The following is a 20,749-nucleotide window of genomic DNA, read 5'->3' on the forward strand; positions in this document are numbered from 1 at the left end:
ACCTATATGAATGTTTAATTCTTTTTAGGGGTCACCGGATTGGTAGTGTAATCGGACTTCGAGGAGATCATGCCCCAGAGAAAACATTTACAGAAAAGTAGAGCGACATCTGTGCGCCATCCTCACTACAAGCTTAGCTCCTGAGTTCAATTGGGTTACAGGAAGACTTTATAGCATAATTTGAATGAGCAGTAGTCAGTATCTACAGTCAGGACAGTTTTCTTGCTCTCCTCTTTCCTATCAATTCGCATCATATCACTCTTTCTTAACACCCACCTTCCCCGCGCCCCTCAACCCCCACGCACCAACCACAACCACACATGCCATCGCAGCAAAACACATGTAGAACGTAGCTCTATATCCATTCAACACACTCTTCTCATCCTTAGTAGCAGACCCAGAACTATGACCAGCTTTTGAACTCGTAACCGAAGCTGCTATCACAGCCCCCATTGTGAGACCTACCGAATTTCCAATCTGGGACACGGTGTTGAAGACTCCTCCTGCGAGGGATTGCTTACTGGCTGGGAATGAAGACGTTATGATCAGATTGGAAATCGTGTAGAGCACTAAGTGTAACAGACCTACGTATTAGCTTGTGTTTACTTTCTGGGCTACGCAGCCCACATCCGGACTGCAAGCGAGGAACATGGATTCAGAAACATACCATCAGAACTCATCGGACTTAAAAACACCGCCGGGAAAGCACAAACCCAGAACGACCATTCTGGGTGCACGATTGCCATCAGGATACAAGCGAGAGCGGAGAAGGCGGACGAAACTGCGACGAGGTAGAGCGCGGCTGTTTTGCGGACTAGGAGGCCGGTTACGATGTTTGTGAGGATGCCGCAGACGACTGTGGGGAGGAAACGGAGAGATGTGGCGAGGGGGCCGAGGTGTTGGATTTCTTGGAAACTATAGAGGGAAAGGAAGGTGAGGTAAGTTACCATTTTTATAACAAAGTGGGAGAGCAGATAGGAGTTAGGAGATGATAGACGCTTACAATAACGTAGTGAAGTATCCAAATGGATTAAAAGCTCCCCATGTTAGGAAAACTACTATACATGTCGTTGTAAATGCGCTTTGTTTCCATATTGAGTTTGGGATGATAGCTGGCCGACCGAGGCATTCTTGTCTGCTCATCCAGAATATAAATGCTGGAATCAGCAGTAAGGCAATGGTGAGGAGGGATATATTCTGAGCTGATTTGATGGAGGATGATTTTCCTGTGATAATTCTGGAGATCTGGTCAATGGACTTGTTTGATTTGAGTTTCTTTCTTTGGGATTAGCGAGACGAATTGGATGGAAACACTTACGCCAAAACGTATGACAGCGTGCTTATACTCGCCGTTGCGATACCAGCTCCAACCCCTATGTGATGAGACAATTAGTCATCTTTTGACATCAAAAAAGTTGACTCATCAAGAAACAGTGAGCTTTGCCGGGCTGGGTAAGCTTCCCTAGTACTTACAGTCAATTTCCCCTTTCATCCGCTGCACCTTGCTTCTTGGTTGTCCCTCGTGAGTCTCTGGTGTCTCGTCGGCTGGCAGCCAGGAAACAGCTGTTATGCAAAGAATGACGTTGAGAATAGCTGCAAAATGGAAACTCCTGGTATGCATTAGCAACTCCAAACGACTCTGTCTAGCCTCTGTATAAACATGTAACTTCGACTTCGAAGAACTGTCAGTTGTCCGAGTCTCGCCTTCAATATATCTGAACGATTCGACAACCAACAAGAAGGAGAGTAAGATGTCGGAATATACGCACCACCTCCACCCCACACTCTGAACAAACAAACCACCTAACACCAAGCCCACCGTATACCCCACCGGACTCGCCGCACCCGTTGCAGCAAACGCGAAATTCCGTCTATTCCCCTGTCCCGTAGCCGGGAATGATGTTGAAATAATTCCAACGGCGGTGGTGAGATACAGGGAAATAGAGAGGCCTTGAAAACCGCGAAATATGATCAGAGAGGTGCCTGTCGGAGAGAGACCACAGCCAAGGGTGAATGCGGAATAGAGGGATGTGCCGACAAGGAAAGTTATGCGGCGCCCTAGGATGTCGGCGAGGGAGCCGGCGAGGAGGAGTGTACAACCGCATGTTAGGCTGCTGGGATTAGCTTTGGTATTGGATTAAATTTGTGAGTGATGCGTACGCGTAGATGGATGCTGGCCTGGATATTAGGTCAATCAGCATAAATGGTACAAATTCTTCGGATCTGCAAGAGCAATCTTTCTTTCGAGCATGATCCGAGAAATGTAAGAACAAAATCATACCAAAGCAGTAGTTCGACCCCCAGACTCAAATCCTTCGCTATGGTCGGGAGTGCAACAGTCAGGATCCCACTCCCCATGGTATTCAAGAAGTTCACTCCCGCTACAGTCGTCACAACCACAGTTGCTCTCCTTCTAGACAGCTCCTTGACTTCTTGACCGCCATCTAAATTCTGCATCAAAACCTCGGCATCGAATGCATTTCCGGTATTTGAGGATAATATGTTACTTTTGGGAGAGAAGGTGATGTCTTGAGAGTGGGGCAGGGGCACAAGTTCACTGGAGCTCCGAGTGAGTGTCTGTGTTGAAGCCATGATGACTTTCTTTCCTATGCGATAGTTGCTCAGCTGATTATGCAACGTTTGAATATGGACATCTAATATAAATAACAAATAAAGTGGCTTTTCTATGGTTGTCGAGAAAAGATGACGTTTGTGATTAGAAATCCTGTCTTGGGACATTGGCACTAAGCTGCTTCCTGAAAGCGGCTTAGTGGTGTTGTGGAGTAAGATAAACACATGTCCACACCAAGAATTTTCGGTGGAGGATAAAACATGCAATCGTGTTTGCAAATACCTATTTCAGTACTATATTCTACTTTGGATATGGGGATTTTGTGGCCTTGAACCTGGGGCTACACTGAGATGCTGTCCTGTAATTGTGCTAGGAAGTGGTAAGTACACATCGCCAAAACTCACATTCAGTCTCGAAAGAAGAGAAGAGAGATTCGGTACCCGCATGAGTTCCTACTGAGCTATATTGGGTGGTAGTCAAGAGAGGGCCTTCCATCTTTCCAGCAGTCTGTGCCATGGATGAGATTTGGAGTGTAGACCTCTGGGGAGGTTGAGTTGGTCAACACGGTTGGCAGGAGCACCGAGAGTTTCGTTACATACCAGTAAAGGTACAAGAATATGACAAGTAGCATCCACAGCATCAGGATCGTCAAATATGTAACACGATTCCTATTTTGTTTAATTCATATATTACTATTACAATACTACTACTATCAAAAGTACATCCGCTGCCAACTCAGTGATTTTGATGGGGGCACAAATGAGAACAGCATTCCGGGCGAACACAAAAGGCTCTAGACACGCTACAGTAGGTATAAACGAAGCTTACTTCACCTTTCTGGTCTGAACAAGAGAGAAAAATACAGCTTACCGGCACGTCCACTTCAAAGGAGAATCCCAACTGGATGTTGCCTCAGGGTGTCTCGCTCAGATGCACATGAAAGTTAAGACACGAGAATTCATTTTGTATCTCCTTGGAAACAGGTGTTTCATTGGGAAGGACCGATACCAAGTGAATTCGGCCGATTTCCGGTAAGCTTCATATTGGAAGGTTAGAATCTAGGAACAGGACCTAAGTCCCTGGGAAAAATAATATAAGAATCTGGGGAGCGATCCCTTGACACAGCACATATTACAAAGAGATCTCGGAGACTACTATGCGGCAGACACGATTAAAATAAAATGCAAGATCTGGTGCGAAATGCTGGAGTCTGAAGAGGAAACCAGGGATAATTCATAGACAACTTTTCTGCGCAAGAGATTTTGTAATTAAAGTTATTCTCATGAAACCTCCAAGCATTTTTGTTGTCATCATGAGCTCAGCTATCATCATAATCAATGGCTTATCGATTCAGAAGTCCATGAATCGAAATGCCTCTGCCTGCAACGTTGGCCGGCATTTTTCTATCATGCCACCTTTGCGAATTTATTTTCTGGGGGTAGCTTACTTGCTGTGGAGAAGCCTGGATCAAAGTCAGGTGAGTCAATGGTAGTAGCTGTAAGCAGAGGGAACCTAAGAAGTGCAAGGATTTTGCACTTGTGAGAGGCGTGCTTGACGATCTGTAAATCGTGAGGTTATAAATTACAAGGGGCAAACCTTTGCCAGGAAATTATATAATCACACGACTTGATATCAATAATTTGCCTCCTGAAGACTGAGCAGTTCTCATGAGTATGTCAACCCTGTAAAAGATATACAGGTAAGACCCTAACCTGCAGCTGGGAAATCCTCGAGGTACCGAAGGAAATCGCCGATACGTGAAGGAGAGACAATTGTTGGAAATCGTTATCGAGGGTCAAGGTCTTCTTGTACCTTGATAGAATTTCGTATTGCGCGGAATGTCTTGAGGTATGTTGCTCGTCTAAATGATGGGTCTGCACAAGGGGTCCGGATATGTTCCGAGAGGGAGGTGGATCCACCTGCTATCAATGGGCAATATTGTCAATTGACTTTCGCTTTCAGTAATACCTTATTATCCCATGGAAGGAGGATATGCAGCTCTTCGCTCTGAATGTTCCTGATGAGCAGGATCGATATGTATGTTGTTCTTGGAACACTCGCGTTGTCGATGAATCGGAGGAAGTTCGAAGAACTTATCCAAATGGCAAAACCCACGCAGTATCATTTGATGATTGCTGGTAGTTCTTCTTATACAGCGCCCAATCGTCGTATATTGGGTTTTGGAAAAACGGTTTTGGGAACATGTAAAGTCGTACCATAATGCTACCTTAATGGAATGTTGGTGTGATCGCAGATGTGGGGTAGCGACTGCTAGAGGAATGACTGGGACATTGTGAATAGGGGTACACGCATACCAAACGATGTTGGATTTTTATTTCTCAAATAAATAGTCTAATGTGACCCACAAACGAAGTCCAACGTACTCACGATTTCCGATTCTAAAGTGTAGATATATGCCAGTATCACCCATCAACAGCACGAAGTCGGTTTGTCGAGCTCCGGATCATCCTCGGTCGGCACTTCTGTCACCTGCAAAAGCCGACTCCGGCGCGGACTCCCGACGCCCATCCAAACCTTCTTCCCTCCACATCTCCAGCCAGCTCCATCTATCAGCGCCCCCGCATCTGTGCCCGTTGCCCATCCCATCGTCAATCACCGACATCCTGCATCGTCGGCATCATCGGTCTTTGAATATCACTCACAGACTCCACGTATACCGGCATCAATATCAGCGGCCGCCCCATCAATCGCATCCAGCGCCGTCAATTGAACTCTGCTCCCCCGGCCGTCACTCGCCGTCTATCCGGGCCCGTTGAAACTCTCCACCAAGCCTCATGTCGGGCCCTATGCTGCCTCCTGTTGGCACTAGTAATAGTAATGGCAATGGCATCAACACCACCGGAAATGTCACAAGCGCGCCAAATACCACAAACCTATCTGGAACTCCATTGGTGAACAGCAGTAATGGGAATGGCCAATCTCAACTGCAGAATCAGCCTCAAGCTCAAGGCCAGAGTCAGTCTTCACAACCACCAACCAGGATAGAGACGTCGGGGCAGCAAGATGTACGGCCTCAGCCAGCCGAGAAGCCGTTTGATGCTATGAGAGCGTACCGTGCTTGTTTGCACTGTAGGAATCGGAAGAGCAAATGTGATTTGGATCCCAATGGCGGGAAACCGGTATGTGATTTTGAGTTCTGAATTCTGATTTGGGAGGGCCAAGGACGAGTTTCGACGCGTCGGAATGAGGAATTTGATATGTCGATTTCGCGTTACATGGCTCAAGTGAGACTGTGGGATACAACGTCTTCTCGCGCGGGTAAGACAGCTGCTGCTCCAGTAACTGTCTCGCAGCAGCACTGAAGGACTGGAAGCAGCAGTTGATCTGATATCACGTGATTACTACAATTTTCGGATTTGATGCTGCTTACCTAGAATCACACTAACAGTATCCACAGCCCTGCAAACGATGTCAAAGAGAGAACAGAGAATGTGTTCTTGGAGAAAGTCATCGTGGTGGTCGTCGAGTTCGAAAGAAACCAAAGCTCGAAGACAGCTCAGAGCAGTCTGGACCGTCTACTCCAACAGTCTCGACTTTTCAAGGTTCACCAGCAGCACAATCGAATTCGAGTCCGCAATACGCCATGAACAGCTCTCATAGTCGCCAGCATTCGGGATCCATTCAGAATAGGTATGATGATAGGCCGATGTGGCAACCTCCAATTGCTGGAGGAGGTGGAGCTCCGAGATACACCGAGTATCCTCCTGTAAGTTTTGCTTAAGTGCCCTATTGAAAGCTCGTTCCATTTTGACCGAGATCATTTTCAAGTATTGCCGTCACCTTCTTTCGTTCATTGTATCCTTTTCGTACTTTGTGAAGCTCACGTTTGCAGATTTCTAGTGTATCTCACAATCAGCCATACCGTCCTCGCATGGAATCCACGGCTAGCATTATTGGAAAGCCATCACATGAAGGAATTGCGACTGCAGACTTACAGAATCCATCTGATGCGCTCGAGATTCTTGCCCAGGTAGCGGATCGAGCCGACGACTCCAATTCTCCTCGAAGTGATGATCCGAATGGACAATCAAAACGAACAAGGCCAACGCTGCGACCAGATGTCAACCAACAGCCATTGGAGACCGTGTGGCATTATCCTCCGGTGCAACAAGGTCTGATTGGTCCGGAGCAGATTTATTCATTGTTTTCAAGGTAGGGGGACCTCATTCCGCAGTTGGATCCGAGCAAAAGGGCTAACGACTCCAGTTACGAGCAATTCTTCCACCCATTCTTTCCTATCGTTCCCCGAGAGACATTCAATCCTAGCAGACTACAATGGCTTTCACGTTACGAGCCCCATCTTTTCTCGGCCATTCTCACCGTTGCATCGAAGGATGAAGAAGCGCTGCACAAAGTCTGCTACGATCACATGCAGCAATTAATCTCGAACATCTTGGCTGGTGCGGATGCGAATGTCGAAGCTGTAGAAGCACTCCTCCTTCTATCACAATGGGTATCGCACAGACCTCAGGTGGCGGTCACAGTGGGCCGTGGAGAGGAAGATCGCGTAGCCTGGATGTATATTGGTACAGCTCTACGGCTTGGGTACTTTCTCGAAATCGATCGAACATCCTTCAACAGCGACACGCAAGAAGACCCCGCTAAGTTTCGTCGGAAACGGCTAGTCTGGGCAGCATGCTACATTTGCGATCGTCAGGTCTCGGTGCGTGTTGGTAAGGGGTTCTGGGCTCGAGGACCAGGTCCTCTTTCAGGACTGAAGGCAGATAACTTTCCCACTCTCCAACGTGCTTCGGGGCATGATGAGGACTTCGCCACCATTTTTCAGGCAAACTTGGAATTAACGCAGATCTTCTCCAATGTTCACGACATCCTTTACTCATCAAAAGGCCATGCTTGGAAAGAGATGCTCGAGGGTCGATATGCCAAGTACCTTGATGACTTTCGGTACAGTATTGGAACCTGGATGGAGAATTGGGGATCGCTGAACTGTAAGCCTCTCTACCCCACCCTGTAACAATCAACTAACATGCTAGGCCACCCATACATCAAAGCTAGTCTGATGCTCACGTACGACTATCTGCGGCTCTACGTCAACGCTTTTGCGTACCAAGCAACCATTTCCCGCGCACTCACGGACCAACGAGACAGCCAACATAATCCTAACGGATCCGTGCCTCTCATCAACTCCACAGCTCCCGATGCACGTTTCATCTATGAAGCAGTCAATGCTGCCACATCGTTACTGACTCGATTCAACGAGTCTGTATCACCAGATACACTCCGCCACATGCCATCGTCATATTACCTCTTCGTGATCTACAGCGCCGTCTTTCTCTACAAAGTAAGTATTTACCCACTTCCCCTCCCACACCTTTCTTCCTTCCGAATAGTGTCACTGACAAAGACCTTCCAGGCTCGCTCCACGACCTCTCTTCAGAAATCCGAACGCGACGAAGTACACAAGGTAATCCGACTTACCATCGACCGATTACAAGCATCTTCAGTAGGCGGCAACCAAATCGGAAATCGTTACGCTAGACTTCTAGAGCTCCTCTGGCGCAAGTCACCCAAGCGGAACGGCAACAAAGCTCTCCATCGCATGAGCATCGATAATCGCATGCTTACTCAACAGCAGAATCCTATAGGTCCAGGCCAACACAACAACCAAATACAAGGCCAAGGACAAAACGACCGTCAACCCCAGAACACAAATCAAAATCTCAACCCCGACCAACCCAACCAACCCCAAAACTTCGACCCAAACCTCGACCCAAATATCTACGCCAACCCAAACTTCCCCGATCCTTTCGCTCCCAACAATGTCCAGCCCGGCCTACCGGTCCCTAATTTCAGCTGGCTCGATCTGTCTGCGACTTCTCTCTACGCTATGCAGAATGGACCGAGTAGTTCTGGGTCGGGAGAATATGATGGGATGGGTGAGTTGAGTCCGTGGGATGGGGCGGGGATTGATAGGCAGGGGATTGATGGTGTCGGTGCGGGGTTTATGGAGCCGGGGTTCTTGCAGTTGGATGGTGTGGCTGGTGGTGGGGGTGGGGATTTGATTTTTTGATTTGGAGTGTGTGGTTCTGGTGGGTGGGTGTGATTGTTCTTTGCGACGCGCTTAGGGAAAGGGGAGAGGGGAATGGAGTCGGTGCAGGCGTTGGTGGAGGCTTGGTGATTCTCCTGGGGTAATTGGGCTGGTTTGGCGTTTTCGGCCGAGACGGTGTTAAAAGGCGTTGGGTTTGTGGTAATGCGCGATGCGTTGTATTGCTGTAGGTATGTATCTCGAGTATGGTTTCCTCGCCATCAAGGCTGTAGATTGCTGCTGAATGTAGCGCGTTTTGTGTCTTATATAATATCCAACTCACGAAGTTTACACTATGGCCCAACGATTTGTGAGTCGCGTTATTGAATGAGGGAGGCAGGAAGGAGAACCGGTTATTGTTGAACTGTACTGCCTGCGATTGACTTTCTTCAGCTGTATTGCAATACAGTCTACCTATTTCGAGGAGGTGCAGAGGGGTCAGGGCGGAAAAATAGAGAGTCTATGGAGCACTGATGACGATGGTTGGAGAGATGACAATGGTTTATCAATTGGCAGTGGAAATCAGACATGCGTCAATTCTCTGATTCCTGTGGAACAAGGGGTGATTGTCAGGATAGTTACAACACGCTCTTGTTTTAAACATCATCAAAATCGGCAGCGGGGAGACCTCTAGCTTCGGACTACGAGAAATCGTACCTAGAGCGAGGAAAATACACTACCAAGACCCGTTCTGGACTATTTAAGGTGAGCATGTTTCGGACCCTTGGGGAGTGAAAATGGTGTTGGTCAAGGTTTATATACTGCTTTTGCTTACGAATTTTGTGCTGGTGGGTGAATCGTATTGAGGTTGAGGATGTTGAGGAAGTTTGAAATTTAAGGGTTTGAACTCCATGAGAGGAGAGGGAAGTAAAGCTGGTGAATAAATAGGTAGGTAAGTTTTCTCTATTAGAAATTGACTCAGTTGAAGTGAATTACCTTCACCATAATTAGACTGATTTGAGACTACTGCAAGACTACGAGGTCTCAGAGCTGAGAAGTTGATAAATTCCTTTGATCTCCGATAATGCGACCCGGACAAGTTCTCTGAAGTTATATGATGAAGAATACGATGGGTACACTGTTAGTGGATTGGAATTGCCGTCGAAAGGAATAGTAAAGACTCAGATTTCGAAAAACAGGTGGTGAATGTGGCGATATTCCTACATCCCTTGTGTTATTCTTCCCTCAAGCCCAAACACATCTCTCTTTAACTTATATATCCATTCTGCTACTACGCAGCTCAACTATTACCATATGTTTTAAATTGAGACAGATAAAAGAGGGCAGGCTTTAGAAGAATGGGAGAATATATAACTCGGGTGAATGACAAGATCAAGCGCTCCAGCACACCACAAGATGGAAATTAACGAGGTACCAAAACAGATCCAATTAAGGACATGTAATCAAGCCTATGTCTATGATGTCCATCAAGTTTAAGACAACGATGTCTCAAGCCTTCTTACTCTTCACCAACGTTTTATAGCCTTCAATATCCTAAAAGTAAAAAGTAGCTCATAGTTCAAGCCACACGCTGATCCCAGACAAAGTTAAGCTACCTGTTTCAACTGTAAAGCACGCTCAAGCTCCCGCAGCTTTCTTCCTTCCATTTCCCTGGAACATATCAACAGCTTGGTAGAGCTCGATATCACACGTCAGATCTCATTGTTCTAGTATTCTGGAAGGGAGCACAGGATACGTACAGTGATCTCCTCCGTATCTGGTATTTCGCCCTCGAAATTGATGCCCATACGCTTCAGCAACTAAAATAGCTCTGGTGGCGCGTCGGGGTCCAGGAGTGCAACTAAGATATCTTCTTCTCCGCTACCCCTGTGAAAGCTGAATTGACTAGGCATTCCTTTGACTTGCGTCCAGACAGAGAAGTGAACTGGAGGTAGTGATTGAGATGATATGTGTGAGCGCCTGAGTCGAGGAAAGTTCAACTTGTGGATGGTGAAAAAGTGGTTTTGCTGAACAGAGATCTCGCTTAGCTTTGACTTCATCGTGTTGACGTAGTTTTGTCTGCGACATATTGTCTCTGAAATCGACTGTATTCACCATATATAACTCATTTCCGACATTGACTTGAAAATAGCCTTCCAAGACGGTGCTTGTTCCACTCGTTGGGGCCCATACGCCATATACCGGTCACACACATCACTGTATGCGATAGAATCCTCTGCAACGGCCCTTGAAATAGAAACATAGATCCTCGTCTTCCACAGACCCGAAACCTACTTGTTAGCCGTCTTCAGCATTGCTCAGGAACTGGTAAACAAAGTGATTCTGTGAATCTCTCAGATGGTTGTGGAGCGATATGCAGCCCCAAGAAGGAGTGGTACTACACCGCGTAAATGAAATTGTCGCGCTGCTACTGGACATATTTCTCAGGTTGGCCGATCCTGGCATGGCGGAAGGCATTTACTGGTATTCGAATTCTCAAATGTTTTCCGAGGTCAGTAGTGGAACACCAGATTTGGCTCTATACACGCTATCTCTCGAGCATACGAACGGTGCTCAGCTTTGACGGTCTCAGTGGCGTGGTATTATACCATCTTGGGGGAGGCATTGACGTCTAAAATTAAGCTGGCAATTAGAAAGAGGCTGAGGTTACTGACTTGTTCTTTGTCAATTTTGCCTTCATCGACACTCGGGAGCTCATTGGAGGATGTGACAATGTCTGGAAGACTGTTTTAATGAAGTGCTATTGTATCGCATGTTGAGATGTAGCCATATCTAAGCTCCAAGCCCTGTTCGATGACATGTACTCGAATGGAAATCATCCTGCAACGAACTCTAAAGCGTTGCACGGACAACTTGAACCTTCCCGTTCTGTGATCAAAAAGTCTGATGTAGTCAAGCAGACTCAATGTGGCCCAACTGCAGAAATTCCTTACGTACCTAAACGTTTAAATATCTTAGCTGGCCTAGCAATGACGAGCCCAGCCTTTCTTATTGCTGGAACGCGGGTACAAAATATCTCGCTTAGGTCACCAAAATAAATACCTGTCTTCTGCCTGTTGTTGATTGGTGCTCATAAATGCGCTGGCAGGGGATCATAGAAGGCTGCTGCATCAAATCCTTCGAGCGTTTTCTGAACAGCTGAAAATGGGCAGCTCAAGATGCTTCAACAAACCTTGCCGGGAACAGGTCAGATATTTTCGAGTTGCTGGAAACCTGGAGGCGGATAGATACACAATACCACTGCACCAAGCGTCGACACTTCTGGGGGAGCCATCCGACACCACGACCCCACGAAGACCTGAGATCAACCAGCGAGCCTTGTGTGGACAAGAATCATGGCGTCTGATGCCGTGCAGTATTCCTTTCCAGCCAGCTCAATTAAGATTCGAAAACACGAAGGAATGGAAAATGATACCTCCAACGGTCTTCCGAAAAGATCTCAAAGACTCAAGCCGGAGAAGGCTGATCCATTTGTGGAAGAGCCTACCAAAAATTTTGATGAAATTGATCGTGTCTATAATGAAGCCCCTGGAGACTACAAATACAAACCCATCAAAGGACAAAACTGTATCCGACTCGTCGAACTGCTTCCTGCAGATCCTACGGAAATCATTCGCATCAGAGTTTCGTCAGCAGATCTCGATGAGAACCCTGATTATGAGGCTCTTTCCTACGAGTGGGGCTTCCGTACAATCACCAAGTCCAGTAGCGTTGGTATTTTCAAGGTTTCGACCGAGTTTACGTACTTTCGCAATATCCTATGCGATGGCCTTCGGATGCAGATCATGGACAGTCTGCATGGCCTGCTGCTTCGTCTGAGAGATGTATCCAAGAGCTTGATTTTGTGGACTGATGCTATTTGCATCAACCAAGATGACGAGGATGAGAAACCTCACCAGCTGATGTTGATGGGCAGGATATATACCCAATCTAAGACCGTTCTATGCTGGATTGGCGAGGAGAAGCAGAAGACTCACAAAGCTTTTCGACTGATCGAGAGCCTTGCTGCGGCTTTACGTATCAAGATGTCTGTCGATATAGAGACGTTCATTCGTTCTGGGGCTGAGGTCCCCGAGGTCGTCCTCGATGAAGATCTTGTGGGAGAGGTTCAAGGCGATGGTTGGCTGGCTGTTATGGATTTATTCACTCGACCGTACTTTGGCCGAATATGGGTCGTGCAAGAGATTGTCCTCTCTCGAGCCGCGATAATAATTTGTGGCTCGAATCGGATTCCCTGGGGCGACTTCCTTAGAGTCAGCAAGCTCATTTCATCCCTTGGAACTGTGATCTACAGGCGTGTCGAAGACGTGACGGAGAAACTAGAGAATCGAGAAGATGAGCCTGACTATATTCGTCATGTGAAAGTCAAGGAAATGGTGGATCAGACCGATGAAGATGCCTTCAACTTCACGACAAAATGGTACAGAGTCATCCGTATTGGAAATCTACAAGAAGCCAAAAGCAGCGAGTCACGTTCACTGGCTTTGTGTCTTGAGCTACTTCTTGGTCATGATGTGACGAATCCTTTGGACAGGGTATACGGAATGTTGGGCATGATCACTCCCAGTTCTATCTTCACCAAGACACGGCCGTTGGTGCCCAGCTACAAGAAGTCAGTTCAAAAGGTCTATCGAGAGGCAACAAAGTGGGCAATCAAGGACCTCTTATCGCTGCGCGTACTCAACCTTTGCGATAGTCCCGGCACGAATGTTACACCAAAGCTTCCGAGCTGGGTTCCAGATCTCGCAAAGGGTCCAGCACAATGCAGCAATCATGTGTCCCAAGCGGTCTCGAACCTATCGATGTTCTCGCCGCAGTTCTCTGTCTCGTTCAGCAGGAACATACTATCTGTACGAGCACATGTCGTCGACACAGTAGTTGTTGCTAGACCGCCGTTTACTTTCGGCTTGAAACCGGTGCTCATGATGCAGCACTTCAAGGAGTTCGCATACAGGATAATTGATCAAAGGGAACCAATTTACCCCACGGGATGCACGAAGCTCGAAGCATTCTGGCGAACGCTGATTGCGAATTTAAAGTTGAATGTGGTGGAAGGTACATGCACAACAGATCTAGGCCTAGGATCGAGTTATGGCAAGCATTTCATGAAATACAACGCTCGAGAATTCATCTCGAACTGGGGCCTGCCTTATCAATTGACAGGCCAAGAACGCGATCTTTGGGAATTGCGGCTTGAAAGAGCACCATTCCCACTCGATGAGATGTTCCCCGAGGATGTGTATAACAATATTTCTATACTGGCTCTGATGGCCAAGCATTCATTCGTGAGGTGGATGTACGAATGTCTTGGCGAAGGCGACGAGAATGAGTGGGCTCCTCAGGTCTTGAAAAGAAATTGGCTTTGTGATGGTGATTATGGACGGCAGTTCTTCTTCACAGAGAAAGGGTGGATGGGAATTGGCCATACTTGTCGAGTTCAGAAGGTAGGTGGTGGGAATATTGGTATTGCCGAAGGCTCTGGAGTCAAAGAGGGAGATGTGGTTGCGATTTTGGCTGGGAGTGAGAAAGTATGGGTCTTGAGGCTGGATATGGATGGGAATTATATTATTGTTGGACAAGCGTATGTACATGGCGTATCGGATGGGACTGGATTTGACGATAAGCGCCTGCCTGAGATGGAGTTCATCAATATCAAGTAATTGAACAGCGAGGCTGCTGAGCTCAATGATCGATTTTAGCAAAACCTTTAAAACATTTTGCCTTCGTTGATTGAGGGATGGTTCAGTATACACGAGTCCCAACTTAAATCCTACTTGCCACACAGTACGATGCACACTAGGTAGTCAAAGGCTTTACTGGCGGTTATCTGTCCCAAACGCGAACCGCCATTACAAACCAACGCCCCAGAGTCAATAGCTAGAAGAGAGCAACCACCCGACACAACTAACTGGCCCAGTCTTTCTCAGAACCGCCATATTCTGATCCTAGCGGCAGAGCCAAACTACATGGCCAACATCAGCAAATCTCCAAGAAGTAGTGGAATCTAACGAGGTTACCTCCGAGTGGAGAAGCGCGGCCCAAGTAGACTATACTAAGGAGTCCCATGACAATGATGAGAAGCGTGTCGTATCCAACGCCTCCGCCACTCTGAGCTTGACAATCCCGAGCCCTGCCCTTCTCGACTTCGTATAACTGCTGGGTGTTAAATAACGATTAGACTTCTAATGACGGTAGAACGTACAGCTTTCTTCATTTCAAGTTGTCTTTCGAGTTCAATGACTTTTACATCAGTCAGGATTACCAAGTCGAACATTTTCTCGGATATGACGACTTACCTTTAAGCTTTCTTCATGAAGCTTGGTAATGTATTTGGCGCGGATGTAGCTTTGCTTTAGTGGTTACCCACTTACTGCACCTATAACTAGAATAAAATTAAGATACCGGAGGGTCTTTGGCAGCCTCGGAAAACATTTTTGTTGATTGGCTTTCGTTCGTAAATTCGCTGGATGAGGATGTCTTTTATGAACTAGGTTGCAGGAAGGGCTTTAAGAGCGAGGCTTTATCGTCAGGTTCCCAAGGTACTTTCGCTCTTTTGGGTCGCGACGCAAGTCCTATCTTCATTGTCTGACTCACACGCCGACGATGTGCTTCACTGTCTTTCGATAGATCATGACAATGAAATCTCTAAAGGGCTTAAATGGAGCATTGAAAGAAGAGTCTTCTCCATCAAATCGCAGAAAGAAGTCTTTCACCAGATGCTAAGATACCGGGACCTTGAACTGAACAGCATAGGGCGATACCGCGACTAACTGCAACCAGAGGCACATTTGGCATGAGAACAAAATACTCGCATCAACAGTAGAATTTCGCTGGAGATTCTCGCAATAGCAGGTCAAATAATAGACCTGAAATACTATTGGTTTCGGAGATACATGCCCCAAAGTCTCTGAATGTCCCGACTTATCTTGTACTGTGGTGGGCTGAGTCTTTGAGCTGCTATCCGCGAGGTTGCAAGATAGCTGTGACGCAGAAGGATTATTCCAGAGTCGAATACCGAAAATGTATAACCAATCATAGTTCAATATTGAAAGTTTGAAGTTCGCACAATGAGCTTGAGCTCCATCACAACGACTGTGTTCATTGATTCCCTGGATACAATCAATCGCATCGTAAATCCGGACACAACTCAGTCAATCCGGTCGAGATGAAAGCGAAATACCTCAAAATACTGGAAGGTCCCCGTATTTTATGTTAATGAAGATTCAAACTATTGGAATTGTTCTTTGGACTCTGTAATGTCTATGGGAAAATCGCCGAAGCCTTCTTCCACCAGCTCACCTCGCACCTCAAAAACTCTGCCAAGTCCGAACCACCAGATCCATCTTCCCCAGGACTAACACCAGACATATAGAGCCCAAAAGACGGAGCCGCAAGAAACAATCCAGCAAATGCCCCCATCGCCACATCAAGAATATGCCCATACCATTTCTGATCCGCCGGCTTCCGACCTCCATCCACCATCGGCAAAATCTTGAAACTGACAAACGCCCAAATCAACGAAAAGAGGGGATAGATCCCCACAAGAGGCAAGGGGAAACTAGGATAAAAATTTTCATCGCCAGTTGGTCGCTGGATATCAATCACACCCAAGATCAATAGCATTCCACAGAAGACTCCTTGAAGCAGACAGCTCAACGCATTAGTCAAGTTGAACGCATTATACGCCCACTCTCCACCCCAGCGCTTCCTCCTCAAGGACTCCGCAAACCTCACACGGGTATCAATACCTAACGGCAACGCCGTAATCGCCACCGACAGCCCTTTCACAGCTTTCGTTACGCCTGCACTCTCCTTCGCAGAGGCATTTGCTGCAATCCAGAAAATCTGGGAAATAGGTGCATACACAGCTCCGTAAATCCAACCTATCCACCCTAGAACCGTGACGTTCCTATCAAAAGGCTTCCAGAAGACTAAATATGGTGCTGGGCCGGGCAATTTGCCTTCTTTGGCTAAGCGGGAGAACTCGCTTATGCCTCGGGCGAGGTCTTTGTCTGAGGCATAGAAGGCGCGGAGTATTGAGCGCTTTTGCTGTGCTAGTTCGATATTGGACCAGCGGGCGGCGAGGTCGGATTGAGTGGGCCAGAAGGTGCCGAACGGGGATTCTTTGGGGGGTTGGATGGATGATGAGCCGTCGAGGCCGAAGACGGATGTGTAGACGTGGCGGTGATATGCGTCTTCTGCGTCGCTGGATGTAGCTGCTAGCTCGCTTAGAATAGGGGGAGGGGTCTGTGGCTGGTCTTGAGACAGTAACATTGTTTGTGACTCTTGAGAGCTGGTTTTACGAGTGTTGGTGTATGGCTGAGGAGCAGATTCTGGATCAGGGGGCGAAGCTCTGTTGAGCATTTCGTACTCTTCGCTGCCGAGTTCTGGTGTCCATGTTTTGGTTGCACTGCGGTACAACATGTATGATCCGCTTATTACGACGCGGAAGAATGCAAGCCATGATATCCAACCTGTCATGAAAGCAACGAGCCACCCAGAAGTCAGTCCGTTGACTACAGAGCCTACGAATGCTGATAAGATCGAGCTGAAAGCACGTGCCTGTGGCGTGAGTGTACAGTCAGACATATCTGCATCACAATCGAAAGGAACTCTCTACGAGCGTTGCGGAGTTATGCACATCAGGAAAAGTGGTCGGGTGCCTGTTTATATCTGCTCTTAAGATTCTTGTGCCTCGAAAATTGGCCCCCAAATTACTGCGGCTTATTGTGGCGTAGTCATCCCCTGAGGCTCTGCCTGAACAAATCGCCGTCAGCAACGGTTTGATTCGCCCCACCGTATAAATGGACGGGCAACTGCATGAGCGAGGGCTGCAATTATCTTCTATGCACGCCAGCTTCTCCCAGCCCAACAGCGGCGCTGTGGACAAGTCCCACTGCCCAGCATCTGCTGTACCACAGTCCGTGGGACGGGCGAAGCCATGACCCATCGCAAAGACTTTTGGAGGCCGCAAGGGAAACATAACTTCGGATGCTTCAGCAAGGCGTGCCAGAAACTAATTGAAGTAACGAATTTTGATGTCTTTGAATGGGGTTGAAGCATGCTTTGGAGTTGGAATGTATCGGACCAAATGCTGCAGGGTTGTTTTGTTTCGCTTCATCTTAGCGAAGCCTCGGCCTGTCACTACCTGTATAATTTAAAGCCGTAGGGTCTTCCCAGGCTCACCGTGTACCGGTATTGTATTATTACGGGATATTGCTACCGAGGTATGCCTGGGAATTTAAGCTTCTCTGGGGAATCCTTCCCATTTCCTCAGCCACATCCAGTGTCCGCCGATGCATTGTCCGGGGAAGTCGGGGATCTCGGCAGTGTTCGTATGGATGTGGGGTTCAAAACAACCCCTCATTGGCACACATTTTCATCAACCACAAATGCCGTCGATCCCCCCTCGTACCTGACTCTCAAAACCTTACATCACTAAATTTTGATTCGTGCGCATATGTTCTCTCCACACGTCAACTCCCCACAGTGGACCCTGAATGCCGCCATGTGCGTAACGGGCTGGACATGTGGCACTACCCCGCGACGGACGCGGCTTTGGGGAGAGATTGGAGGCGCGGATTGGTGGGTGAGATGAATGAAATAAGGTTGACAATGCCATGCCGACGACGATACGATCATGGGGAACTGAAAGACGCGACGATGCCCCGAACAGCGGGAGACGAAGCTAGCTGAGAAGTCGGTCCGGCACTGTAGTACTATAAAGAGGAGGATGTACTCTCTGGAACAAGACCTTATGAAGTTGGCACTGGCTTGAGCAAACTTCTCACCATGCTTCTCAGATTCAATCTCCTCGCCACAGCTGTGCTAGGCTATACCAGCTTAGTGTCCTGTCTTCCATCATCAAGTCCTCGGAGTTCTGCTCATCAGTCTGTCACGCGTGCAGAAGAGTATGAAGGCTATGCATTCGCATACTTCACTGGAAACACCATTACGGGCGAGAAAATCTACCTTGCAGCCAGCAAAGGAAATGATGCGCTGCAGTGGAATGAACTAAATGGCGGACAGCCGATCTTGACCTCGACGCAAGGAACGAAGGGACTCAGAGACCCCTTTTTGATCAGATCGCACGAGGGAGACAAATTCTTCCTTTTGTCAACGGATTTGTCGATCGGATCAGGCACGAGTTGTATGTCTTTCCTACTTGGAAACGGCCATCACTGGAAATTTTGCTAATCTACTTCTCGTCAAAGGGGGCGATTCTGTCCGCAACGGCAGTCGATATCTCGAGATCTGGGAATCCAACGATCTTATCACCTGGTCTGAACAAAGGCACGTCCTCGTCTCACCACCAACAGCGGGAAACACGTGGGCGCCAGAGGCATACTATGACGAGGCTTTGTGTACATACGTTGTTTTCTGGGCCAGCGATCTCTACAACGAGACCGATACCGCTCATACTGAATCCTCGTACCAACGCATGCTGATCTCCAAGACGAGCGATTTCATCACATTCAGCGAACCCGAGATCTGGCAAGATGCAGGAACTGCGAGAATTGACTCGACTGTGCTCAGAGAAGGAGATGTCTATTACCGCTTCACCAAAGATGAAGGCGCTGTTACTGGATGTACTGATATCATCCAAGAAAGTTCCTCCGTCCTTGCAGCGAACTTGTCATCCTGGTCAATAATCACTAGTTGTATCGGCACGAAAGCTGGAACGAGTGCAGTGGAGGGACCAACCTCATTCAAAGCCAACCCGAATGATGTCAACGGTCAGAAGTATTACCTCTTCGTGGATGAGTACTCTGGACGTGGATACATCCCACTCGAAACAGCTGATATCGCTGCAGCAAACTGGAAAGTTTCGAGCTCATACAGTCTCCCAGCTAGTCCTCGTCATGGAACTGTGGTTCCAATTACCGCCGCCGAGCTGGCTGCCATAAACGCACACTATGGCACTGTAGCATCGAAAAAAGAGCGCTCAACCACTCTCGAAAAACGCAATAGTCCAGTCCTTCCCGGCTACTTTGCCGACCCAAACATTGCCGTGTACGGCGACACATTTTACATTTACGCCACAACAGACGGTTTTCCTAGCTGGGGTGGCCAAGTCTTCTACTCCTGGTCCTCACCCGATCTCGTCTCATGGACTCGCAGCGAACAGCCCTTCCTCACATTGAACGGCACATCCGGCAACGTGCCGTGGGCAACAGGCAACGCCTGGGCACCAACCATTACCGAAAAGAACGGGAAATACTACTTCTACTTCTCCGGCGAAAACCCCACTTACAACCGCAAGACCATTGGCGTGGCAATTGCCGAGTCTCCGGAAGGCCCTTTTGTCGCTGAGGAGAAGGCTATGATCATCAATGGTGGCAGTGAACCTCTGACTGCAGGGCAAGCGATTGACTCAGATGCGTTCTTTGACCCCGTGACAGAGAAATACTATCTATTTTGGGGCAATAACAATGCGTTGGTGGGCGAGTTGGGCGATGATATGATCAGCATGAAATGGGATACTGTCAAGGAAATCACTGCGAACTTGACGGATTTCCGCGAAGGTACATTCGTCGTGTACCGAAATGGACTGTATCATCTCACGTACAGTATTGACGATACGGGATCGCCGAATTACAGAGTTGGATACGCAACTGCGGAGAGTGTGTATGGTCCGTGGACATATCGTGGGGTTGTACTGCAGAAGAATGAGGCGTTGGGGATTCTAGCGACGGGTCATGATAGTATGGTGCAGGTCCCTGGAAAGGATGAGTGGTACATGGCGTATCATCGGTTTGCGATTCCTGGGGGAGATGGGACGCATAGGGAGACTACTATTGATAAGGTGAGCATAGCCCTCAGTTTCGGGTGTCGCGTTGTGGCAATACAAAAGAAGCTGACATTTCTTTCTAGGTCGAATGGGACGCAGACACGGGCTTGATGAAACAAGTCATTCCGACTTTGGAGAGTGTACAACCTGTAACTATAGGATACTAAATAACATTCTGCTTGTTTGTTCAGTCAATAGACATTGAGCCCTTGCCACAATGTCTCATGCTATAATCAAACCTAGTTGTAGTACCATGGCATTACAGTGGATGATCGTCTTTGTTTGCTTTCCAACTAGCTATGCACAATAGTGGCTGAAATCGTGATCCCACGAAGCTTGATCCTGCACAGAATAATCA

The 20,749-nt window shown here is 47.7% G+C and overlaps 6 protein-coding genes across 8 annotated transcripts; 3 read left to right on the forward strand and 3 right to left on the reverse strand.

Moving 5' to 3' along the window:
- Positions 1–227: 227 nt before the first annotated feature.
- On the reverse strand, positions 228–2,689 carry ONS95_003537 (uncharacterized protein). 2 transcript variants are annotated; one of them, XM_058496852.1, is made up of 7 exons: positions 2,282–2,689; positions 2,161–2,178; positions 1,474–2,111; positions 1,319–1,373; positions 1,004–1,237; positions 668–915; positions 228–569 (listed from the first exon to the last, which is right to left on the reverse strand). In XM_058496852.1, exons 1-7 carry the CDS (start codon positions 2,590–2,592, stop codon positions 256–258), a joined length of 1,818 nt encoding a protein of 605 aa, XP_058352794.1. In that variant the 5' UTR covers positions 2,593–2,689; the 3' UTR covers positions 228–255. The 2 variants fall into 2 exon arrangements, with proteins under 2 accessions (XP_058352794.1, XP_058352795.1); XM_058496853.1 differs by having other exon boundaries at positions 1,474–1,610; positions 1,770–2,111; positions 2,161–2,689.
- Positions 2,690–3,892: 1,203 nt separating this feature from the next.
- ONS95_003538 (uncharacterized protein) lies at positions 3,893–9,879 on the forward strand. Its single transcript, XM_058496854.1, has 7 exons — positions 3,893–5,712; positions 5,991–6,299; positions 6,426–6,745; positions 6,800–7,542; positions 7,588–7,895; positions 7,968–9,527; positions 9,613–9,879. The coding sequence occupies exons 1-6, from the start codon at positions 5,368–5,370 to the stop codon at positions 8,622–8,624; spliced, it is 2,682 nt and encodes an 893-aa protein (XP_058352796.1). The 5' UTR covers positions 3,893–5,367; the 3' UTR covers positions 8,625–9,527; positions 9,613–9,879.
- A 1,867-nt stretch (positions 9,880–11,746) lies between these two features.
- ONS95_003539 (uncharacterized protein) lies at positions 11,747–14,274 on the forward strand. The gene has a single exon (XM_058496855.1). It carries the CDS (start codon positions 11,936–11,938, stop codon positions 14,258–14,260), a length of 2,325 nt encoding a protein of 774 aa, XP_058352797.1. The 5' UTR covers positions 11,747–11,935; the 3' UTR covers positions 14,261–14,274.
- Positions 14,275–14,576: 302 nt separating this feature from the next.
- Positions 14,577–14,874, reverse strand: ONS95_003540 (uncharacterized protein; the record flags this gene model as incomplete). The annotated part of the gene is made up of 2 exons (XM_058496856.1): positions 14,577–14,753; positions 14,803–14,874. 2 exons carry the CDS (start codon positions 14,872–14,874, stop codon positions 14,577–14,579), a joined length of 249 nt encoding a protein of 82 aa, XP_058352798.1.
- Positions 14,875–15,860: 986 nt separating this feature from the next.
- ONS95_003541 (uncharacterized protein) lies at positions 15,861–17,189 on the reverse strand (the record flags this gene model as incomplete). Its single annotated transcript, XM_058496857.1, has 1 exon — positions 15,861–17,189. The coding sequence occupies one exon, from the start codon at positions 17,187–17,189 to the stop codon at positions 15,861–15,863; it is 1,329 nt and encodes a 442-aa protein (XP_058352799.1).
- An 810-nt stretch (positions 17,190–17,999) lies between these two features.
- ONS95_003542 (uncharacterized protein) lies at positions 18,000–20,672 on the forward strand. Of its 2 annotated transcripts, XM_058496858.1 has the most exons (3): positions 18,000–18,750; positions 18,815–20,406; positions 20,475–20,672. In XM_058496858.1, exons 1-3 carry the CDS (start codon positions 18,393–18,395, stop codon positions 20,556–20,558), a joined length of 2,034 nt encoding a protein of 677 aa, XP_058352800.1. In that variant the 5' UTR covers positions 18,000–18,392; the 3' UTR covers positions 20,559–20,672. The 2 variants fall into 2 exon arrangements, with proteins under 2 accessions (XP_058352800.1, XP_058352801.1); XM_058496859.1 differs by having other exon boundaries at positions 18,000–20,406.
- The last annotated feature ends 77 nt before the right edge of the window (positions 20,673–20,749 follow it).

This window comes from Cadophora gregata (genome assembly GCF_030347475.1).
Source record: "Cadophora gregata isolate MNR1 chromosome Unknown scaffold_13, whole genome shotgun sequence".
Taxonomy (NCBI): domain Eukaryota; kingdom Fungi; phylum Ascomycota; class Leotiomycetes; order Helotiales; family Ploettnerulaceae; genus Cadophora; species Cadophora gregata.